The 15,607-nt window shown below is 44.0% G+C and overlaps 2 protein-coding genes and 1 long non-coding RNA gene across 7 annotated transcripts in view; 1 reads left to right on the forward strand and 2 right to left on the reverse strand.

Moving 5' to 3' along the window:
* Positions 1 to 2,786: 2,786 nt before the first annotated feature.
* On the reverse strand, positions 2,787 to 5,988 carry LOC116226451 (transmembrane protein 14C-like). The gene is made up of 4 exons (XM_031589355.2): positions 5,793 to 5,988; positions 5,537 to 5,638; positions 3,287 to 3,371; positions 2,787 to 2,917 (listed from the first exon to the last, which is right to left on the reverse strand). The coding sequence occupies exons 1-4, from the start codon at positions 5,866 to 5,868 to the stop codon at positions 2,860 to 2,862; spliced, it is 321 nt and encodes a 106-aa protein (XP_031445215.1). The 5' UTR covers positions 5,869 to 5,988; the 3' UTR covers positions 2,787 to 2,859.
* Positions 5,989 to 6,008: 20 nt separating this feature from the next.
* The window catches only part of LOC149918399 (uncharacterized), a 28,425-nt gene continuing 18,826 nt past the window's right edge, over positions 6,009 to 15,607 (forward strand). For all 3 annotated transcript variants that reach the window (XR_016464994.1, XR_016464995.1, XR_016464996.1), the window contains exons 1-2: positions 6,009 to 6,316; positions 8,854 to 9,021. This is a non-coding gene — a long non-coding RNA (uncharacterized LOC149918399). The remainder of the gene's footprint in view (positions 6,317 to 8,853; positions 9,022 to 15,607) is intronic.
* On the reverse strand, positions 7,167 to 15,606 carry LOC116226449 (N-acetyllactosaminide beta-1,6-N-acetylglucosaminyl-transferase-like). Of its 3 annotated transcripts, none has more exons than XM_031589352.2 (3): positions 13,304 to 15,606; positions 8,696 to 8,788; positions 7,167 to 7,601 (listed from the first exon to the last, which is right to left on the reverse strand). In XM_031589352.2, the coding sequence occupies exons 1-3, from the start codon at positions 14,241 to 14,243 to the stop codon at positions 7,411 to 7,413; spliced, it is 1,224 nt and encodes a 407-aa protein (XP_031445212.2). In that variant the 5' UTR covers positions 14,244 to 15,606; the 3' UTR covers positions 7,167 to 7,410. The 3 variants fall into 3 exon arrangements, 2 of the variants coding, with proteins under 2 accessions (XP_031445212.2, XP_089993076.1); XR_016464993.1 differs by having other exon boundaries at positions 7,548 to 7,601; positions 8,696 to 10,989; XM_090136950.1 differs by lacking the exons at positions 7,167 to 7,601; positions 8,696 to 8,788 and adding an exon at positions 10,996 to 11,240.

Genomic DNA, 15,607 nt, shown 5'->3' on the forward strand with positions numbered 1-15,607 from the left:
AAGATGTGAAACTGATGATTACTTTTTTAACTGCATATAAAGTTTTCAGTTCCTGTTTTGACCTAATGTGCTGTAATACTTGGCCTACATAACCTACGGGAAGTTAATTTAAACTGAAGCAGTAGCATAAAAAAAAAACACCAAAAAAATGTTACTTTAATACTGGAAGTGATTTATAGAGAACTGGATATCAGGTTAGTAACACACTAGAAGATTTAATTACTATTGGTTTTGTCTCAGATACTTGTCATTCCATTACTACAACAACAGATATTCATGTGCTATTTAAACATATCTTATTGTAGCTGTAGAATATATCTGTAACTCGCTATGGCAATGAAGACCACCCTCACACTTTCTGGAACAGTTCTGGTTCATAAATACACTGGTTTTATTAAAAAATCCACAAGAAATTAATCACTCATCCCTGGTAGAAGGTGCCAATAACTTAGGTAAGATCACACTGATCAAGCAATTAGCTAATAATGCATCCATAGCTCACAAAGTCACCTAGAGCAGAAAAAGGAACAGGCAGTACTAAACAGAGATAGAAGAAACACGCTGTCCTTACAACATGCTAGTGAACATAGAAACTATTTTGACATAACTGTAACAGCCTTGACCTGTCCATGATCAAAGCATGACCAGAGTTAAGAAATTCTTTTCCCAAGCAACAAGACAAAACAGCAGTAAGGCACTAGTAGGTGCTGTACAGTCCCTGTACCTCTGATTCACTGATGCACACTGTCAGTGCAGAAATGCCACCTAATGCTTATGAAGTTCCAAGTGGATGAAAAGCACACAACTCTTTAGCTTTTCTCTCCTCCCTTTGTTTGAGGACTGCTGTTTCTGCTGATGCGAAAAGTAAGAAAGAGTTCTAGCAGCTATTCTCAATTCAAGCTTCTATTTTCCAAACCTCATGAAAAGGCACTAAGGCATAACGCTTTGGTGAACAAGTTAAAAAGCTTACCTGTCTAAATCCCTGCTTTCCACTGCCTTTACTGAAGTACAACTGCAGCATGCTCAAGTTGTCTAACTTGAGACCAGTATCATACAATTAGAAAACTGCTGGATTCCACCGTCCTGGATTTACTGTGACAGAGGCATGTATATTTGCATCTTCCTTCCACTGAAGACAAACGGCTCAAAAGCCATATGAATATACATACAACCCATACAGTAGTTCAAAGAAACGTGTCTTAAATGCTAATACGTAGCTTACTAGCCTTCTCATGCTATAGCAAACACATTCAGACAACCTGATCACCAGTGCTAGGTCAAGAGCCTGGAATAAGACACTTACAAGGCTGACTTACAAAGAAACCATCTGCTGAAGCTGTTGACTCCCAGATCGCTTTCTCCTGTGAGGAAACCAGCTGCTCCATGCCAGGTGCTTTTCCCCATCCATGTCCAGAGACTAAAGTTATTTAACAAGAAGGGAAGGAAAAAAGAAAGGGAAAGTAAAAAGGAAACAAACCACAAGCTATCACATTCCTGCTGGGGTACTGGCCAGATGTTTAGAGAACTCTGAGCAAATGAGGCTCCAGAGCCTTACTATTCCAACAGATCAACCCCCCTGCTTTAGTCTCTCACAGTATCAGCCACCAAAACAAAGGTGGAAGAAATCGAAGCTCAGGTCCTGTGCAAAAACAGACACAAGGTAAACCAGACCAGAAAAGGGATACATTACCATCCATGTGTAACTCCCAGGATTATTTCTGCATCCTAAGTCTATATTTAGAATGAGTTCAGGCAACAGAGCACTTCTCAGGGAAGCATGAGTCCTTTAGTCTTTAAATAAACTTTCACAGAGTCTTTCAAATCTGAAATAGAACATTTCTCTCAGAAAAATAAAAAATCGATTTTAATGTAATACTTGTCTTTATATATAAGATGCTGCTGCTTTTTCTGGCTCTCCTCTCCCCAGTTCATGTAATATTTCTAAGTCCCTGTGCCCACGGAATGGAACAGGGCTAAGGCAATTCATGTTCACGGATATAAATCCAGACTTCCTACAGAAGAGGCACTAAATGTATCAGTCCAAATGAATGATTAAAGAAAAAAAAATAGTTGTGTAGAAGGCAAGTCTGTAATAATATTATGTTGGCTGGTTTATTTAAAGTAACATTTTAATACAAGTGCTACGACTGCAATTCAGCATTACCTAACAAAATATATTTTTGATTTCTCTTACAAAGAAGAGTCTGTAAAAGTCAGATTAATTACATTTAATTGGGTACTTTTCCTTATAAATAATTTCAAGTAACAGGTTTACTTTCATTGCATTACATTAGAAACTTAACCCCCTGCTTCATGATTGTTTAGGCCAAGGTTCTAACACAGTGCTAGCAGAACAAAGTCCCTGACTGACAAACATGATGACCAGATAAGCTGGCTGGGAAGTGGGAGGGAAAGGTGACAAAAAGCTGGTATGTTATAGGAAATACTAATGATAGGTTGGCAATTTAGAATCACCTATGTTGGAAAAAGACCTCCAAGCTTATCTAGTCCAACTCGTGTCCCTTGTTTCAGGGTTCTAATGGGTTTTATAAGGACAAGTCCAGATGTATATTTAAGGTTCATTCCTGCAACTGTCTGCACACAAGGGAATAGAGACCTTTGCATAAACTGCAGGACAAGAAGCTGAACTAATCCTATCTCATTTTCCTACTTCACAGTGCAGCTGTTGAGACAAATACCACTTAGGAAGGGTTCTCAATTTCTCTCATTTAAAGACATAACCCATACGCATAAGGATATGAAAAAACAGTGCACAGACAGCAATGTCTGTTACATTTTTTTATATAGTGCATTCAGGCAGTGGCATTTTCAGGCTTCTTCAAGTGGTGTGATGTTCACTTATGGCTCAAGTGGCTTTTCCATCATCTTCAATACGAGTCTTCCAACCATCAGTAAACTGTTGAATAGAATATTTGTTAAAAGAAAGGAAGAAAAAAAGAACAAACAGAAGAGAGGGATAGGGGAAAATTCTCAAAGAACACCACAGAAAAAAACCATCATGATTCATTCAGATAGACTACAACACAAGATTTCATTTTCCACACAACTTACCATGTAACACTTAAAAAAACCTTATCACAGAATCATCAAGGTTGGAAAAGACCTCCAAGATGATCCTGTCCAACTGTCCACCTACCACCCATATTTCCCCTAACCCATGTCCCTCAGTACAACATCTAAACATTTCTTGAACACAATATAATCAACATATGAGTTAAATAAAATGCTTATTCAAAACACAGACAAGAACAGAAGACGTGAGTACCTGGCACCAGCAATGAGCCCAGGCATTGCTTTTCTGGAGTTGTAATATCTCATCCCCATGACAGCAGACAAGGTTCCAGATGCCACTGATAGAAGAGAAGCCCAGTCAGGACGGTTTCAGGGAAGTGGGTCTGAAGTCCCAGTGCAGCACTATGACCTTGTTACACACTTATCAATGCCAACAGGCCTATGTGTCTCTCCTCCCCTCAAAAGCAAATATTTTTAAGCAGCAGAGCAGCTGTAAGCTTTATGGCAGCTTTGGTAAGCCTGCTTCACTGTCCATTACAAATGAGTAGATCTAACCAGCTACTAACACTGCCTAATCACCCATAACCTCCACTCCTCTGTGCAAATCACTGACACTCCCTCAATTTCCATTTATTTACACAAGAAGGAGGATTATTTCCTTGAATACAGATAGCCTAAAAACTGCCAGAAAGCTAGGGTGGTGATAAAGATCACTGCATGGAAGTCAAATATTATTACATTTCCCATTTGATGTAGTTTGAGCAATCTAAAGCTCAGCTGGAGCCACAACTGCAAATCACAGGAGGTTGCAGAGAAATAGAATCATGGAATGATCACAGAATGGTATGGGTTGGAAGGGAGCTCTAAGAACATCCAGTTTCAATCCCCTGCTATAGGCAGGGACACCTCCCACTAGACGAGGTTGCTCAACCTCTCATCCAGCCTAGCCTTGAATGCTTCCAGGGAAGGAGCATTCACAACCTTTCTGGACAACCTGTTCTAGTGTCTCACCACCCTCACAGGAAAAAAAAAAAATTCTGATATCTAGTCTAAGTCTACCCTCTTCCAGTTTAAAACTATTTCCCCTCATCCTGTCACTACCTTATAAAATAGAACAGATGAATAAGGAATTACAGTAGGCCAGGACACCATGCTGCCTTCAAGAGGCCCACTATGTCTGTGTCCAAAAATCAAGAAGTACAGAAACAACTTATCTTTCTCTCACTATACTGTCTAAAAACTAGTGCAGGAGATGCATGGTCATTCTTACTACACACCACAATGGAAGAGAGTGCACAAACAGAAGCTCTGCTTCACATTGAGCTGCGTGTTGCACCTCATTTTCTACTCACCACAAAGTTTGATACTCTGCAGTGTTTGCCAGGGATCCCATTAAGCCCATCAACACATTGCATGACCAAGAGCTGTTGTTTGTAAACAACCTTAAGTACCTGTAATATCTAAATGCTAATAACACTTTGATGTGGTTACAGTGCTGTAAAAGCTCAACCTAGCACGGGAAGATGTGACCAACTCCTCACAGGCACTGGCCTGACCAGTTACTGAAGCCCTGCAGCAATGGAAATTCCTTTAGCTTCACCTGATCTCTTCCAGTGCTTCCCAACACCTTCCACTATCGTTTCATCTTTTTTGCTTCCCTCAAAAGGTTTGCTGCAAGCTAAGCCCACAGCTTCTTGTCTCATCTATTGTAAGCAACAGAGGTGGGACAAGCAACAGAAAACAATTCTTTCCCTCCTTTCTTTTGTAGATTTCAGACTTCCTCCCACAGCATACATTAGAACATTTTTAAGCTTGAAATGCTCCTTCGCAGCTGTTTTTCCACACAAGTCCCCTGCACCTGAATTAATTTAACACAATACCTCACCTGGCATTGGGGATACATAGCTGTCACCCAGCATGGCTCCCAGAGACAGCAAGGAGCTGGAACTCTGGCACAAATGCTTCCCAGCTATGGGCAGGCAGCCCTGCCACTGCTCACAGCACTTGTATAAATAAAGGGACACAAGCTAGCTGGAACAGAATCACAGAATGGCCAGGGTTGGAAGGGACCTCAAGGACCATGAATCTCCAACCCCCCTGCCACATGCAGGGCCACCAACCTCCTCATTTAATACCAGACCAGGCTGCCCAGGGCCCCATCCAATCTGGCCCTGAACACCTCCAGGGATGGGGCATCCACAACCTCTCTGGGCAGCTGTTCCAGCACCTCACCACTCTCATAGTAAAGAATTTCCCCCTGACATCCAACCTAAACCTTCCCTCCCTCAACTTCAAACCATTTCCCCTCATCCTGCAGTTATCTACCCTTTCCAAGAGTTGATTCCCCTCCTGTTTGTAGGCTCCCTTTAGGTACTGAAGGCTGCAATGAGGTCACCCCGCAGCCTTCTTTTCTCCAGGCTGAACAAGCCCATTTCCCTCAGCCAGCCCTGGTAGCGGAGGTGCCCCATCCATCAGCGTTAACACTCGGCTGCCAAGCACTTACCAAGAGAAAGCCACACGTTCTTCGGCTCGCTGGACTGCTGGTAGGCACCCAGCCCTGCCAGGCCACCGAACAGAAGGCCGGCAGCGAGGGACGGGACGCTGCCTTTAAGAAAGCAAGCAACATAAATCACAACCCGTATTTATTTTTCAATTGGTAAGACGTTTCGCAGCCCCCCGTCCCCACGCAGGCAGGCAGGCAGCCCTTTTAAAGGGCAGAACCCCGCTCTCCGACCCCTCAGCGCTAACAGCAGCCCTACCTGCCCTGGCGTAGCCGATGATGCCCCCGGAGGCCACCAGCGCCGCGTACCCGAAGCCGACCCAGTCGTACTCCATGTGCGGTGCCCCTCCGCCGCCCGCTGCAGCCTGGGGGCGGTTGGCCGGCGGCCCGTTCTGACCTTGGCGCGGCGCTTCCCGGCGTGCGGCGGGGCGGAGCGGCGCCTCGCGGAGTTCCGGCCTCGGACGGGAAGCTCAACGCCGCCGCCACCGGCCGTGCCCAGAAAGCAGTCGCACAATGACAACGAAAGGGTTTATTTGCAGACAAGCGTAACATTCGTTTTTTAAAAAAAAAAAAAAAAACACGCTGTAAACGGCGGCGAGTCAGGAAAAGGACACCGAAGTTAGCAGTGGTTTAACGAAGCTGGGAGTAGACGCTGTTCAAGACCAGTGCTGCTGGCTGAGTCATTCAACGTGCTGGAATAACCCCAGAAACGCAGCCTGACATCACTGCAGGAAGAACCATTCAATTGTGCGTCGGTTTTTTAGGACGCAATGACTGATACCTGTAAGTATTACTTTCTGCTGGCCGTGCTAAGATATTCCCGAGTGCTAATTTTGCTGTGTGACGTTCCTGCTCTGCTGAGACCGCATGCTGAAGGGTTAGGTAGGCTTAGGAAGGAGTATCGGCTCAGCTATTTGACTGCCTCCCTCTGGTGGCTGCGATCGGGAAACAAAAATAAGGCTGTGAAGCTCAATGTGAAGTACGCGTAAGTAAACTTGGGAAGGAGGCTCAGTCCGTATCAAAACGTGACACAAAGTTACAGGCTTACTGCCAAAGCTCAACTACAGATCTTTCAGTCCTGACGTCTCTTTCCACTGCCTTCCCCCTCCCTTCGTGTCCTTACATATGATGATCTGAGGACGCTGGCAGGCCAAAATCTGTGTCAGTCAGTTTCCAGCTCAATTAGTTAGCCAAGTGAAACAAATAAGCAAGCCTTTATTTTTCATAAAGAGCTCTTGTGCCTGAAAGCCTATCAGATCTTTTTATCTACAACCATTCGCATAGCAAAAGGTGCTGTATTCTCCTACAAACCTTGAACCAACAGATGTTTAAAGAACAGATGAGACCTCAGCAGTGCAGCACCTTTCTCCCATTCCCAGTGGTGCACTAAGTTTCTGTATCTTTCACTAAACAGCAGCTGCATGTATGGCCACCAATTGTGTTCTCTTTTCAAGGTCTTGCTCACTGTGACTTGTTATCTTTCTGCTTACCAATGCACACTGCTTGTCTTCGAGGTAATGAGAAGCCCCAAGGATGCCTGATTCTATATACATTTTTACAGAAACAGGCAGCAATGTCAATGTAGCAAGAAAAAAAGTTAGGGCTGGACAACAGGCCATTAAAACAGCAAAAGTGCAAAAAGGGCAGCTGCAAAGAGCTGTGCTCTCTTGCTTCTTTTTGGATCTCCCACATTTTGGTCTCCAAATGTGAAGTGAAAAGATAGATTTGCAGACAAAGTGAGACAAGCTGACCTGAGGTGCATCTATTGCACATCCTAAAGGAACCTGTTGGATGAACATGTGCTTCCAGCAAAGCAGAAATTAGATTTCTGGTGTAATTCTGGTCATTTTTGTTGATGTATCCTGGGTTTGCACTAGCTAGAAATACCAGTTTGGTTCCACCTGAACTTCACTCTGTGCCAAGGTCCTCTTTCGATGTCTCAGCTCCAGGCACTCCACAGTCAGCGGGTACGTTCTGAGTTCAAACTTATTTGCAAACATACAGGTGGAGTTAAAAAGCCACTCGAGGTCACCTGTTCCATATACACAAATGCCTCTGACATAATGACCTGCCAAATTAAAAAGAAATTAAAAAAGAAATGTCAGAACCTGGTTTTCTTTCTACAGGCATGCTTAAGGATCCCAAACTTTCTTTGGATAAGTTTTATCTGCAAAGCCACTCTAAATCTACACCACGTCCTAAAAGGCTTACTAGGCACACAGTGTAAGTATGAACAAGAGAATGACATGAAGAAAATTACTTATGAGTAAATAATAAGCATAATTCCAGAGTAAAGAGATAGGCCAGAAAAGAAATTTTACTACTTGAGACTCTAAGACAAGGCTGAGACACAGCAAAGAGGGAAACTTCCTTCTGTCAGTGAAGAGGAACTGATCCTTTTACTCATGCAAGATTCTCCACTAAATAACGTGGGTTGATACTGGTGCAATGTCACTTATTTTGGTGTAGTCACAATAATGTGAAACTGCTGCAATTAAAGCTGACTGAAATTATCCATTTTTTTTTCTCCTCAACACAAACAATGAATTAAAAGTTTATGAAATATGTATTTTATTTTCCTCTCACTTTTACATGTCAGAAGTAGTAGCATCATACAAAATACAAATCAGTGACCAAAAAATTGAGTGTACCATAGAAATTAAAACTCACTACTGTTATGTCACGAAGCAATACGAAACAGGAAAATCTCAATATTTAAACATTGTCAGCTTGCAGTTCCTGAGGTTCCCTACCCAGTGTGGCTCCAGCAGGCATAAGTGCCTGCATCAGCGGTTCTGTGTCCCCATACTGTGAGTTACAATTATACTCGGACTATTCCCCATCACCCACAAGATGATTCCCCCACACTTAGGAGAAAACAGTCAGCTAACTCTTGTAATCATTAAGCATTGCTGCAGATCCTCCTTTCTGAGGAGGATGTATTCTATAAATGTTCCTGATGAAGAAGTAACTGTTCCAGGTTTCTAACTGCTTATTTTATGTGGCTACTGTTACTCACTACCTAAGGACAAAGGAAGATCCTTTCAACGTCTTATCTCTGATCAACTGCTGCTTTCTGATTTGCATTATGTAGGGCTACACGCAGAAATCAAGTTTTTCACTAGATGAACAAGAAGAACTGAGGAAGAATATACGCATTACCGTGACAACCTCCATGGATGTCTTCCATATCAATCCACTTCACTGCTTTCAGGTCACCTTCCCACGATGCATTAGGCATGGACCCAGGCACACCTGCAATTAGGTAACAGAAAATAACACTGTCACTCTTTTGAACATCTGTATGTTTGGTTTTATAGGACTTTTCTCCATGGAACTGGGATAAAATGCAGTACCTTCACCTGCAGGCTATGACAAAGAGATTGCTGCCATAGAATGAAGCACTGGCCTTTGAACACAAGAGATGGTTGGATAGTTCCAGCTAGCAAAACCTCTGCACCTGATCTACACTGCAGTGTTATATTCAGGTCAGTAACGGAAGATGTCCAATGCACAAAACACTTCACTAAGAAAAGTTGGAAAAGCACCAACTTCTCACTGTAACACAAACACTTGCCTATAATTTATTTGCCTGGTTACAAAAAAAGCACAACATATTTTATTCTTTCCTGCCTAGCAAGTAATTACCATTATGATTACGTATAATCATAATTGCACCTGAGTTATCAAATGGCAGAAGAGGCAACATCTGGGGAGCCAGAAGTACATCAGCAGGTACAAAAACACAGATGCTGCTTTTGCATTCTTCTAATGAGGCTGAAAACAGGCATGTAACACAATGGAAAGTGAAGCAATGACAGCAAGGTCCCAGGCTGCAGTAAGGGAGAGTTTGTGCAATGCAGCAGCCACAGAAATAAAGGAAATAAACAACTTACCTTCAGAAGGTCTCAGGTAGGCAGGAATCTCCAGAAAGATACCCTTGCCTACACTGTCAACCCTTAAATGAGGCTGGGAAGGGATGGATCCTGGCTCCACTCCTTCCAGTCACTCAGGTGCACTGCTTGGCACATGAGCTTCCCTGGGTTGGCTCTGCCTTCCTACCAGGTGCTCAATCACTGGTTCAAGCTGTGACTTAGCATTTCTGCTACAAGAGGAAAAGAGTAACTTGCTCAAATGCAAAGAATTTAGCGTAGGAGTACTTGCAAGTCAAAAGCTGTAATAAGTGCAGTAGAAGTAACAGCACTGACTGGTAGCACTGGCCAGGGAGGAGAGAATTTACATCACCCTGGCTGCTCCCCATTGCACCGTGAGGCAGCTGCAATCTACAGCTCCATCCTTTGGCAGCCTCTTGAGTAGCAGCAATATTATTATCATTCATACAGACTAATAATCTCTGGTTATTAATTAACTGCAATTAATCTAACGGTAACTAAAGCAACAGTTACTACTTTAACAGCTGAACTGTTTCTAGTGCTTTTCTTCCAGTTTTTTAATAGGGATATTCAAAGGCTTTTATTCCTATGCCCTCCTGTTTTCCTTTTTAAGGAAGCAATTATCGGAATGGCACATGAAGCTTTTTTACGGAACTATCTATATGATTTTTGGATTGTTAGCCATCATTTATACTGACTGTATACTGAAAACACAGCAATTTTCCTCAATTTACAGCAAGCCTTTTAAAGCTTGAACAAAATGCCTTGATTTGGAATTATAGGACCTGTGTCCATCAAATACAGTTTTAAGAAAAATAAAACAGACATTTTAATCCCCACTTCTGACCTCTTTCTTTAATAGCAATTAGCCCTCTTTCTGATTTTCATAGTGTCATTTAAATTGTGTATTAATCTAGATGATTCATTTTGCTCATGAGCTGCAGTCCTAACAGAGGTGATCTGCTAGCAGCTCTGTAAAGCACAATCTCAAATAGAATGGGAGAACAAATAAGAAGCCATGATCAGTACTGAAATGGTAACTGAAATACTGATCACGCCAGTGATAATTCAGTGTTCTATGAAAAGGAAAGATGAAAGTACAGGAAGTTTCTGGTTCTTTTGTTTCCCTCCCCAATGGCAACAAGCACAATATCTTCACAGTTACTGCAGTCTAACAACTGTTTTGCCTGTGAGCTTGAAGAGAGCACAGTGAAGGGCAAAAGTGAACCCAAGGGCACTGTGTAATGTCAAGGGTTTATTTGCTCTTGTTGTTGTTCCATTTTTGAGAGATATATGATGGGAGAAAAGCATCAGTTTTTGGTTTTTATTTCCTTTTTCTTTCTCTAGTTTGGGTTTTTAAGGATAGCGTGTTCCTCATAAGCTAGGGATGTTCCTCATACCTAAGGATAGGTGCTTTCAAATACTATCGTGACTTCTTTATCAAATGCAGAAAGATCACTTGATCCAACAGCAGAAGCACTGCAGCAGTTTTTCATAAGCAGAGATACCTGCCAGCAGTAACCAGAACATCACCATCTTGTTTCTCCTCCTCTGCATACTGGGCTATTATCAAATAAAACAAAATAACATGCCAAAGTGAGATTTTGTCCAGGGGACATTTCAGAAGATGTTATTCTTTTGCAGAAAGCATTCATGTAGAGACAACACTTTATAAAAGACAAAAAGAGGCAGTGATAGCAGGGGGTACACTCTTCAAACGGTCTGGGACATGCGTTGTCATTCCAAATTAGAAACCTGTTCACAAGAGCTGGCAGTAAGCGTGGTGTGATGATAAACCTTGGAAAATGCTGACGCTGTGGGAAAGAAGAAAGATGACTGACAAAACAGGAACAACCTCGGGACATCCACAAAAACAATGGGAGGCACTGCCTTCTAGGAATACAAAATTACTGACTTCACATTATTCACCAGCTCTCAAATTAAGTAAACTAGGCATTTTTGTAAGTTAATTAAAGAGTAAAGAATAATGTAGCTCAGCACTTAAAAAAAAAAAATGGGTTTACCACATTTTCCTTTATATCTTTGTCAAATCTTTACCAATTGATTTCATATTCAGAAGTTGTTCTCGGGGCCTTTTGATAAAACAGTTTGTCTGAAGAGTTATGTTGGTGGTGAGCATTAATATAAACTCAGGTGTGAGCTCCTCACTCTACTTTTATTCAGCTCTCACCTCACACGGCTTGGATCACCCATGTATGTGACAGGAATCTGAAAATACCTGCAGCAAAATAAGTGAATTTCAAGTATGCACCAAGGGAAGAAATGAAAGTAAAAGTGCTGGGGACCTGACCCGTTTTTCCAGTCAGTTGTGGCTGAATTCACAACCCACCTATGCAGTTCTGGTGGTTGCAAAACACCATTTGGGAAGCAAAGCCCCCTCCTCCCCCCTGAGCAACATCTCACAGCACTGTGCTGAGCACACAGACACAGGTTTGGAGGCAGGAAAAACATGCCCTGGTTTTGAACATTGACCACAACCACAGAACACAACAAAATATGCTTCTCAGCTAAGATTCCCCTTTTCTCTTTTTTTTTTCCTTTTTGCCATTCAGATCCCAATGAGAGTTGCACTGGCTCAAAGAAGGAGTCCATTCCCTTTCCTTCTTGCACCACTACCAGCTATTATCAAGAAAGACATCTATATCTTACACAAAATGAGCCACTGCTTTTGCTTTCACACATAAACTCATATTCAGATGGAAATGACACAAGATAAAAGGCTACCTGATTTACTCTGAAATTCCAGGTACTCTACCTGTAATTCCAGGATCTAACCAATGTGTCAATTAAAGTCAAGCTGGCAGTCAGCAATAGCCTTCAATAGCAATCTGTGCTTCCTCATTTGCAGCTCTCTTTACGGAAGGAGATGAGCTTATAGCTCCACACCATCAACTAATCCAAGCTTTTCTCTTGTGCTTTGTAGGCTGGTTACAGAAAATCCTTCTGTACCCTCACCCAGCACATCAGGTCGACTAAGACACACTTCATAAATCCACTCAAAACAGTGAAACAGTGCACAGAATCACCTTTGGTGATTCTGTAAAACATTTTGAAAATGATAGTAACTTCTGCTTGACTTTGAGGCCAGATATTTATGTTGGGAAACACTTTAGGCATGGAACAAGATTTGCATGTTTATGATTGGGAAACACTCTAGGCTTGGAGCAAGATATGCACACCCTCTCTTCCGTGAGAAAAGGTGTGCAGTCCCTGTACTGTAAGTTGGATCTGAAAATTCACAAATCCCTACAGTGGCATTTGCAGCACAAAGATATTACTTGCAAATACACATGGGACTAAAGAGCAAATACGGCAAAACAGAGCCATCCCTCAAGGCAGGGACTGTCCATTTCAACTCTTCAAGGACACCAGGAAGACCTTAATACAGACAGCTCAAACATCACTGAAGCTTGCTATAATCTAAGCCTATTTCAGGCCTGTGCCTTTGCAGGACAGGGCTACTGCTGCTGAGCAGAAAAGCTGTTACTTCACTGGACTCACCACCTGCCTATTTATAGGTGCCATTCCCACCAAAAGACAGCGTTGCCAAGTGGAGAAATCTCCAGGAAGATAAATTCAGGATTGCTCAGTATATCATGCGTGGTTTGTCACTACTGTTGCTAACATAGGCTGCCACCCATCAGGGTGATCTTCTATATAAAACTGCGGGAGTGACGACAACCTGATTTGTGTGAACATCACTGAGAAGTACCTCCATGGTGAAGAGAGCTGTGGTGACCACCACAATCAGCTGGCACTCTGCAATGGAAAGTTAGTGCCATCGGTCTATTTTAGTGAGATTAGTACCGAAACCACCCCAGGGTTCTGGATGCCTAGACAGGATCCCACAGCCTACCTGGGATCCTGTTGAGCGTCACCCAGAAGTGCTCATCAGGGCTGTAGGTGTCCTCAGACCACGCCAGCAAGTCGATGGCACGCGGGTCCTGCAGCACAAACTCTACAAAGGGCCGGGTGACCGCAATGTACGCAGAACCAAAGTACAGCGTCAGGTTATGAGGTGGAGGAGCCTTGTGCACCTGGGGGGTGACCAGCCCTGAAACATTGCTCCCACCCTGCTCCAGGTGCATGAAGCGGGTGCGTGTGGTGATGTGTGCTGGTGGCAGCACTCCGGGAGTGATGTTCTTCCCCCTGTAGGCTTTCAGATGCTGGATGATCTCCCAGTTGGTCTTCAAGGGGAAGTCCTGCCCGCAGACGTTGAGCAGGTAGTGCCAGGGCACGGCCGAGGCCAGCAGGTCCTTCATGCAGTGCAGGTCGGCCCGCAGGCGGGACACACCGCCGTAGACCACCCGCTCCGTGCGGGAGGCGAGGAAGGCGTTGGGGAAGCAGCCCACCAGGCGCCGCACCGCTTGCTGCAGGGCAGCCGGAGCCTTGCTATCCACGTGGATGCAGTAGACATTTTGGGGCATGTAGACTGCCCTGAAGAGCCGCTCGAAGGTCTCAAACTCCTTGTGCATGGTGATGATGTATGCCAGGGGGAAGGCTGCCTCCTCGGCTGACAGCACCCGGGTGATGTAGCGGCTGTGGGACACGTACTCGCTGCAGGAGGAGTCCCTGGCTGCGGGTCGCAGCCCCCCATCCTGCAGCGTGGGAGCCTGCCCGGCCAGCAGCGTGCCACACGCTCGCTCCAGTGCCGTGCCCTCAGCAGAGCCACCAGCCCCTGCCCCGCTCCCTTCACGGCGCCTCAGCAGCGTGGCGGCACCCAGCAGTGCCACAGCCACGGCCAGAATCACCGCTAGCCGACGTCTCCGCATGGCTGCTCGGCACGGCCCGGCCATGACACAGCACGGCCCTGACACAGCACGGCCCTGACACAGCACGGCCCTGACACGGGGAGCGCAGGGCCGGGGCCTGCGGGGTGGAACTGCTGCGGGGCGGCAGGCGCTGAGCCCGAGGGGCTGGGCCGGTAATGCCCGTTAACAGCTCATTGACCCCGGAGGGGATCTGCCCTGGTAGTGCCATCTAGGTTCTAGAACAGTAAATTTGGTAGGCGAGGGTGGGATTTAAAATAAACTCAAGGTTGTTAGGCTTTAAAGCAGACCTCACAACTCGTTGGGAAGGAAATTAAACTCAAGGGAGCAGAAGCATATTGAAACCCGCTTCATTCGAGGCAGCGGTCTGAATTAAGGCGCTGCGTGCTGCTCAGGACATGCCCTCTTTTCCAGCACCCATGGCTCTAGTGTCTTCCAGTGCCACTGCCCAGGCAGGCAGCTGGCTGCAGGGTTTGTCTGTTAACACACGCAACACAACTTTCACTGTGGTCCGATGAGTTTGCGTTTAGATGAAAACACTTCTTTACAGTTCCGTAATCTGCTTCTGCTTTCCAAGGAGCAGCCTATTAAACCCTGTTACACCAGTGTGCAATAGATACAAAGATACTGGGGAATCAGGCGAAGGAGTGCAAGTCCATTTATTTGCTGTGGCTTTTCAGAAAGCCTTCTTGAAGTCATGCCCTTCCTTACCCTGTCATCACTATGTAGTATTTTAGAGCAAAGCAAAAGATTGGTTGTAAAGCAGTTTGGCCTCAGGAGGAGAAAATTTGCACCAGTTTAAAGCAACACTTAAATTAACAGCTAAATACTGCATCTAGACTTAACCATATTTTAATCCTGTATTTTGTGATAAACTGTAACACCTGAATGGAGGGTACAGGACAAGAATAATTTTTCTGGAAATTCTGCTGTAAGGCAGGTGTATTTGCTGCCATTGCATTGCAACATCTTCCTTAAGTAGATCTTGCAAGAGACAAAGGTTTTGATTATGAGATTGCAACAGCTTTGTGGGCATAAGACTCAATAACAGTTACAGGAAAATCTCTTTTTTTATACCTTATTTCTACAAGAAGTGTTTGCTCAAACAGGAAACCTCATTAAAAGAATGGAAAATGCAAACAAAAGGACAAGTGTTAGTTATATGAGTAATGCTGCAGACATAGATACAAAATACTTCCTTCTAGAGAGCATCACTTATTCAACTAGCGTCACTGACTGGAATAATACAAAAAGCTTCTGCCTTTCTGTCTACATCTATCTTTTGAAGGGTGGGCATTAACGGAAAGAAAAGAAAAGAAGCAATTCTGGGAGGCAAAACTCAACCACAATGGCATGTTAGTATGATGCATGCACTGCTAAGAAGGTCATTG

This window comes from Phasianus colchicus, chromosome 3 (assembly GCF_987193195.1).
Source record: "Phasianus colchicus chromosome 3, bPhaCol1.hap1.1, whole genome shotgun sequence".
In the NCBI taxonomy this organism is placed as follows: domain Eukaryota; kingdom Metazoa; phylum Chordata; class Aves; order Galliformes; family Phasianidae; genus Phasianus; species Phasianus colchicus.

What these genes read in the sequence shown, in the direction of transcription:
- LOC116226451 (XM_031589355.2), bottom strand. Translation starts at nt 5,868, where the DNA reads ATGGAGTACGACTGGGTCGGCTTCGGGTACGCGGCGCTGGTGGCCTCC. An exon ending in CATCGGCTACGCCAGGGCAG is followed by an intron (nt 5,639 to 5,792) that starts GTAGGGCTGCTG and finishes GCTTTCTTAAAG; the next exon opens with GCAGCGTCCCGTCCCTCGCT. An exon ending in GAACGTGTGGCTTTCTCTTG is followed by an intron (nt 3,372 to 5,536) that starts GTAAGTGCTTGG and finishes CTCTTCTATCAG; the next exon opens with TGGCATCTGGAACCTTGTCT.
- LOC116226449 (XM_031589352.2), bottom strand. Translation starts at nt 14,243, where the DNA reads ATGGCCGGGCCGTGCCGAGCAGCCATGCGGAGACGTCGGCTAGCGGTG. An exon ending in GACGCTCAACAGGATCCCAG is followed by an intron (nt 8,789 to 13,303) that starts GTAGGCTGTGGG and finishes ACCTAATTGCAG; the next exon opens with GTGTGCCTGGGTCCATGCCT. An exon ending in CATCCATGGAGGTTGTCACG is followed by an intron (nt 7,602 to 8,695) that starts GTAATGCGTATA and finishes TTAATTTGGCAG; the next exon opens with GTCATTATGTCAGAGGCATT.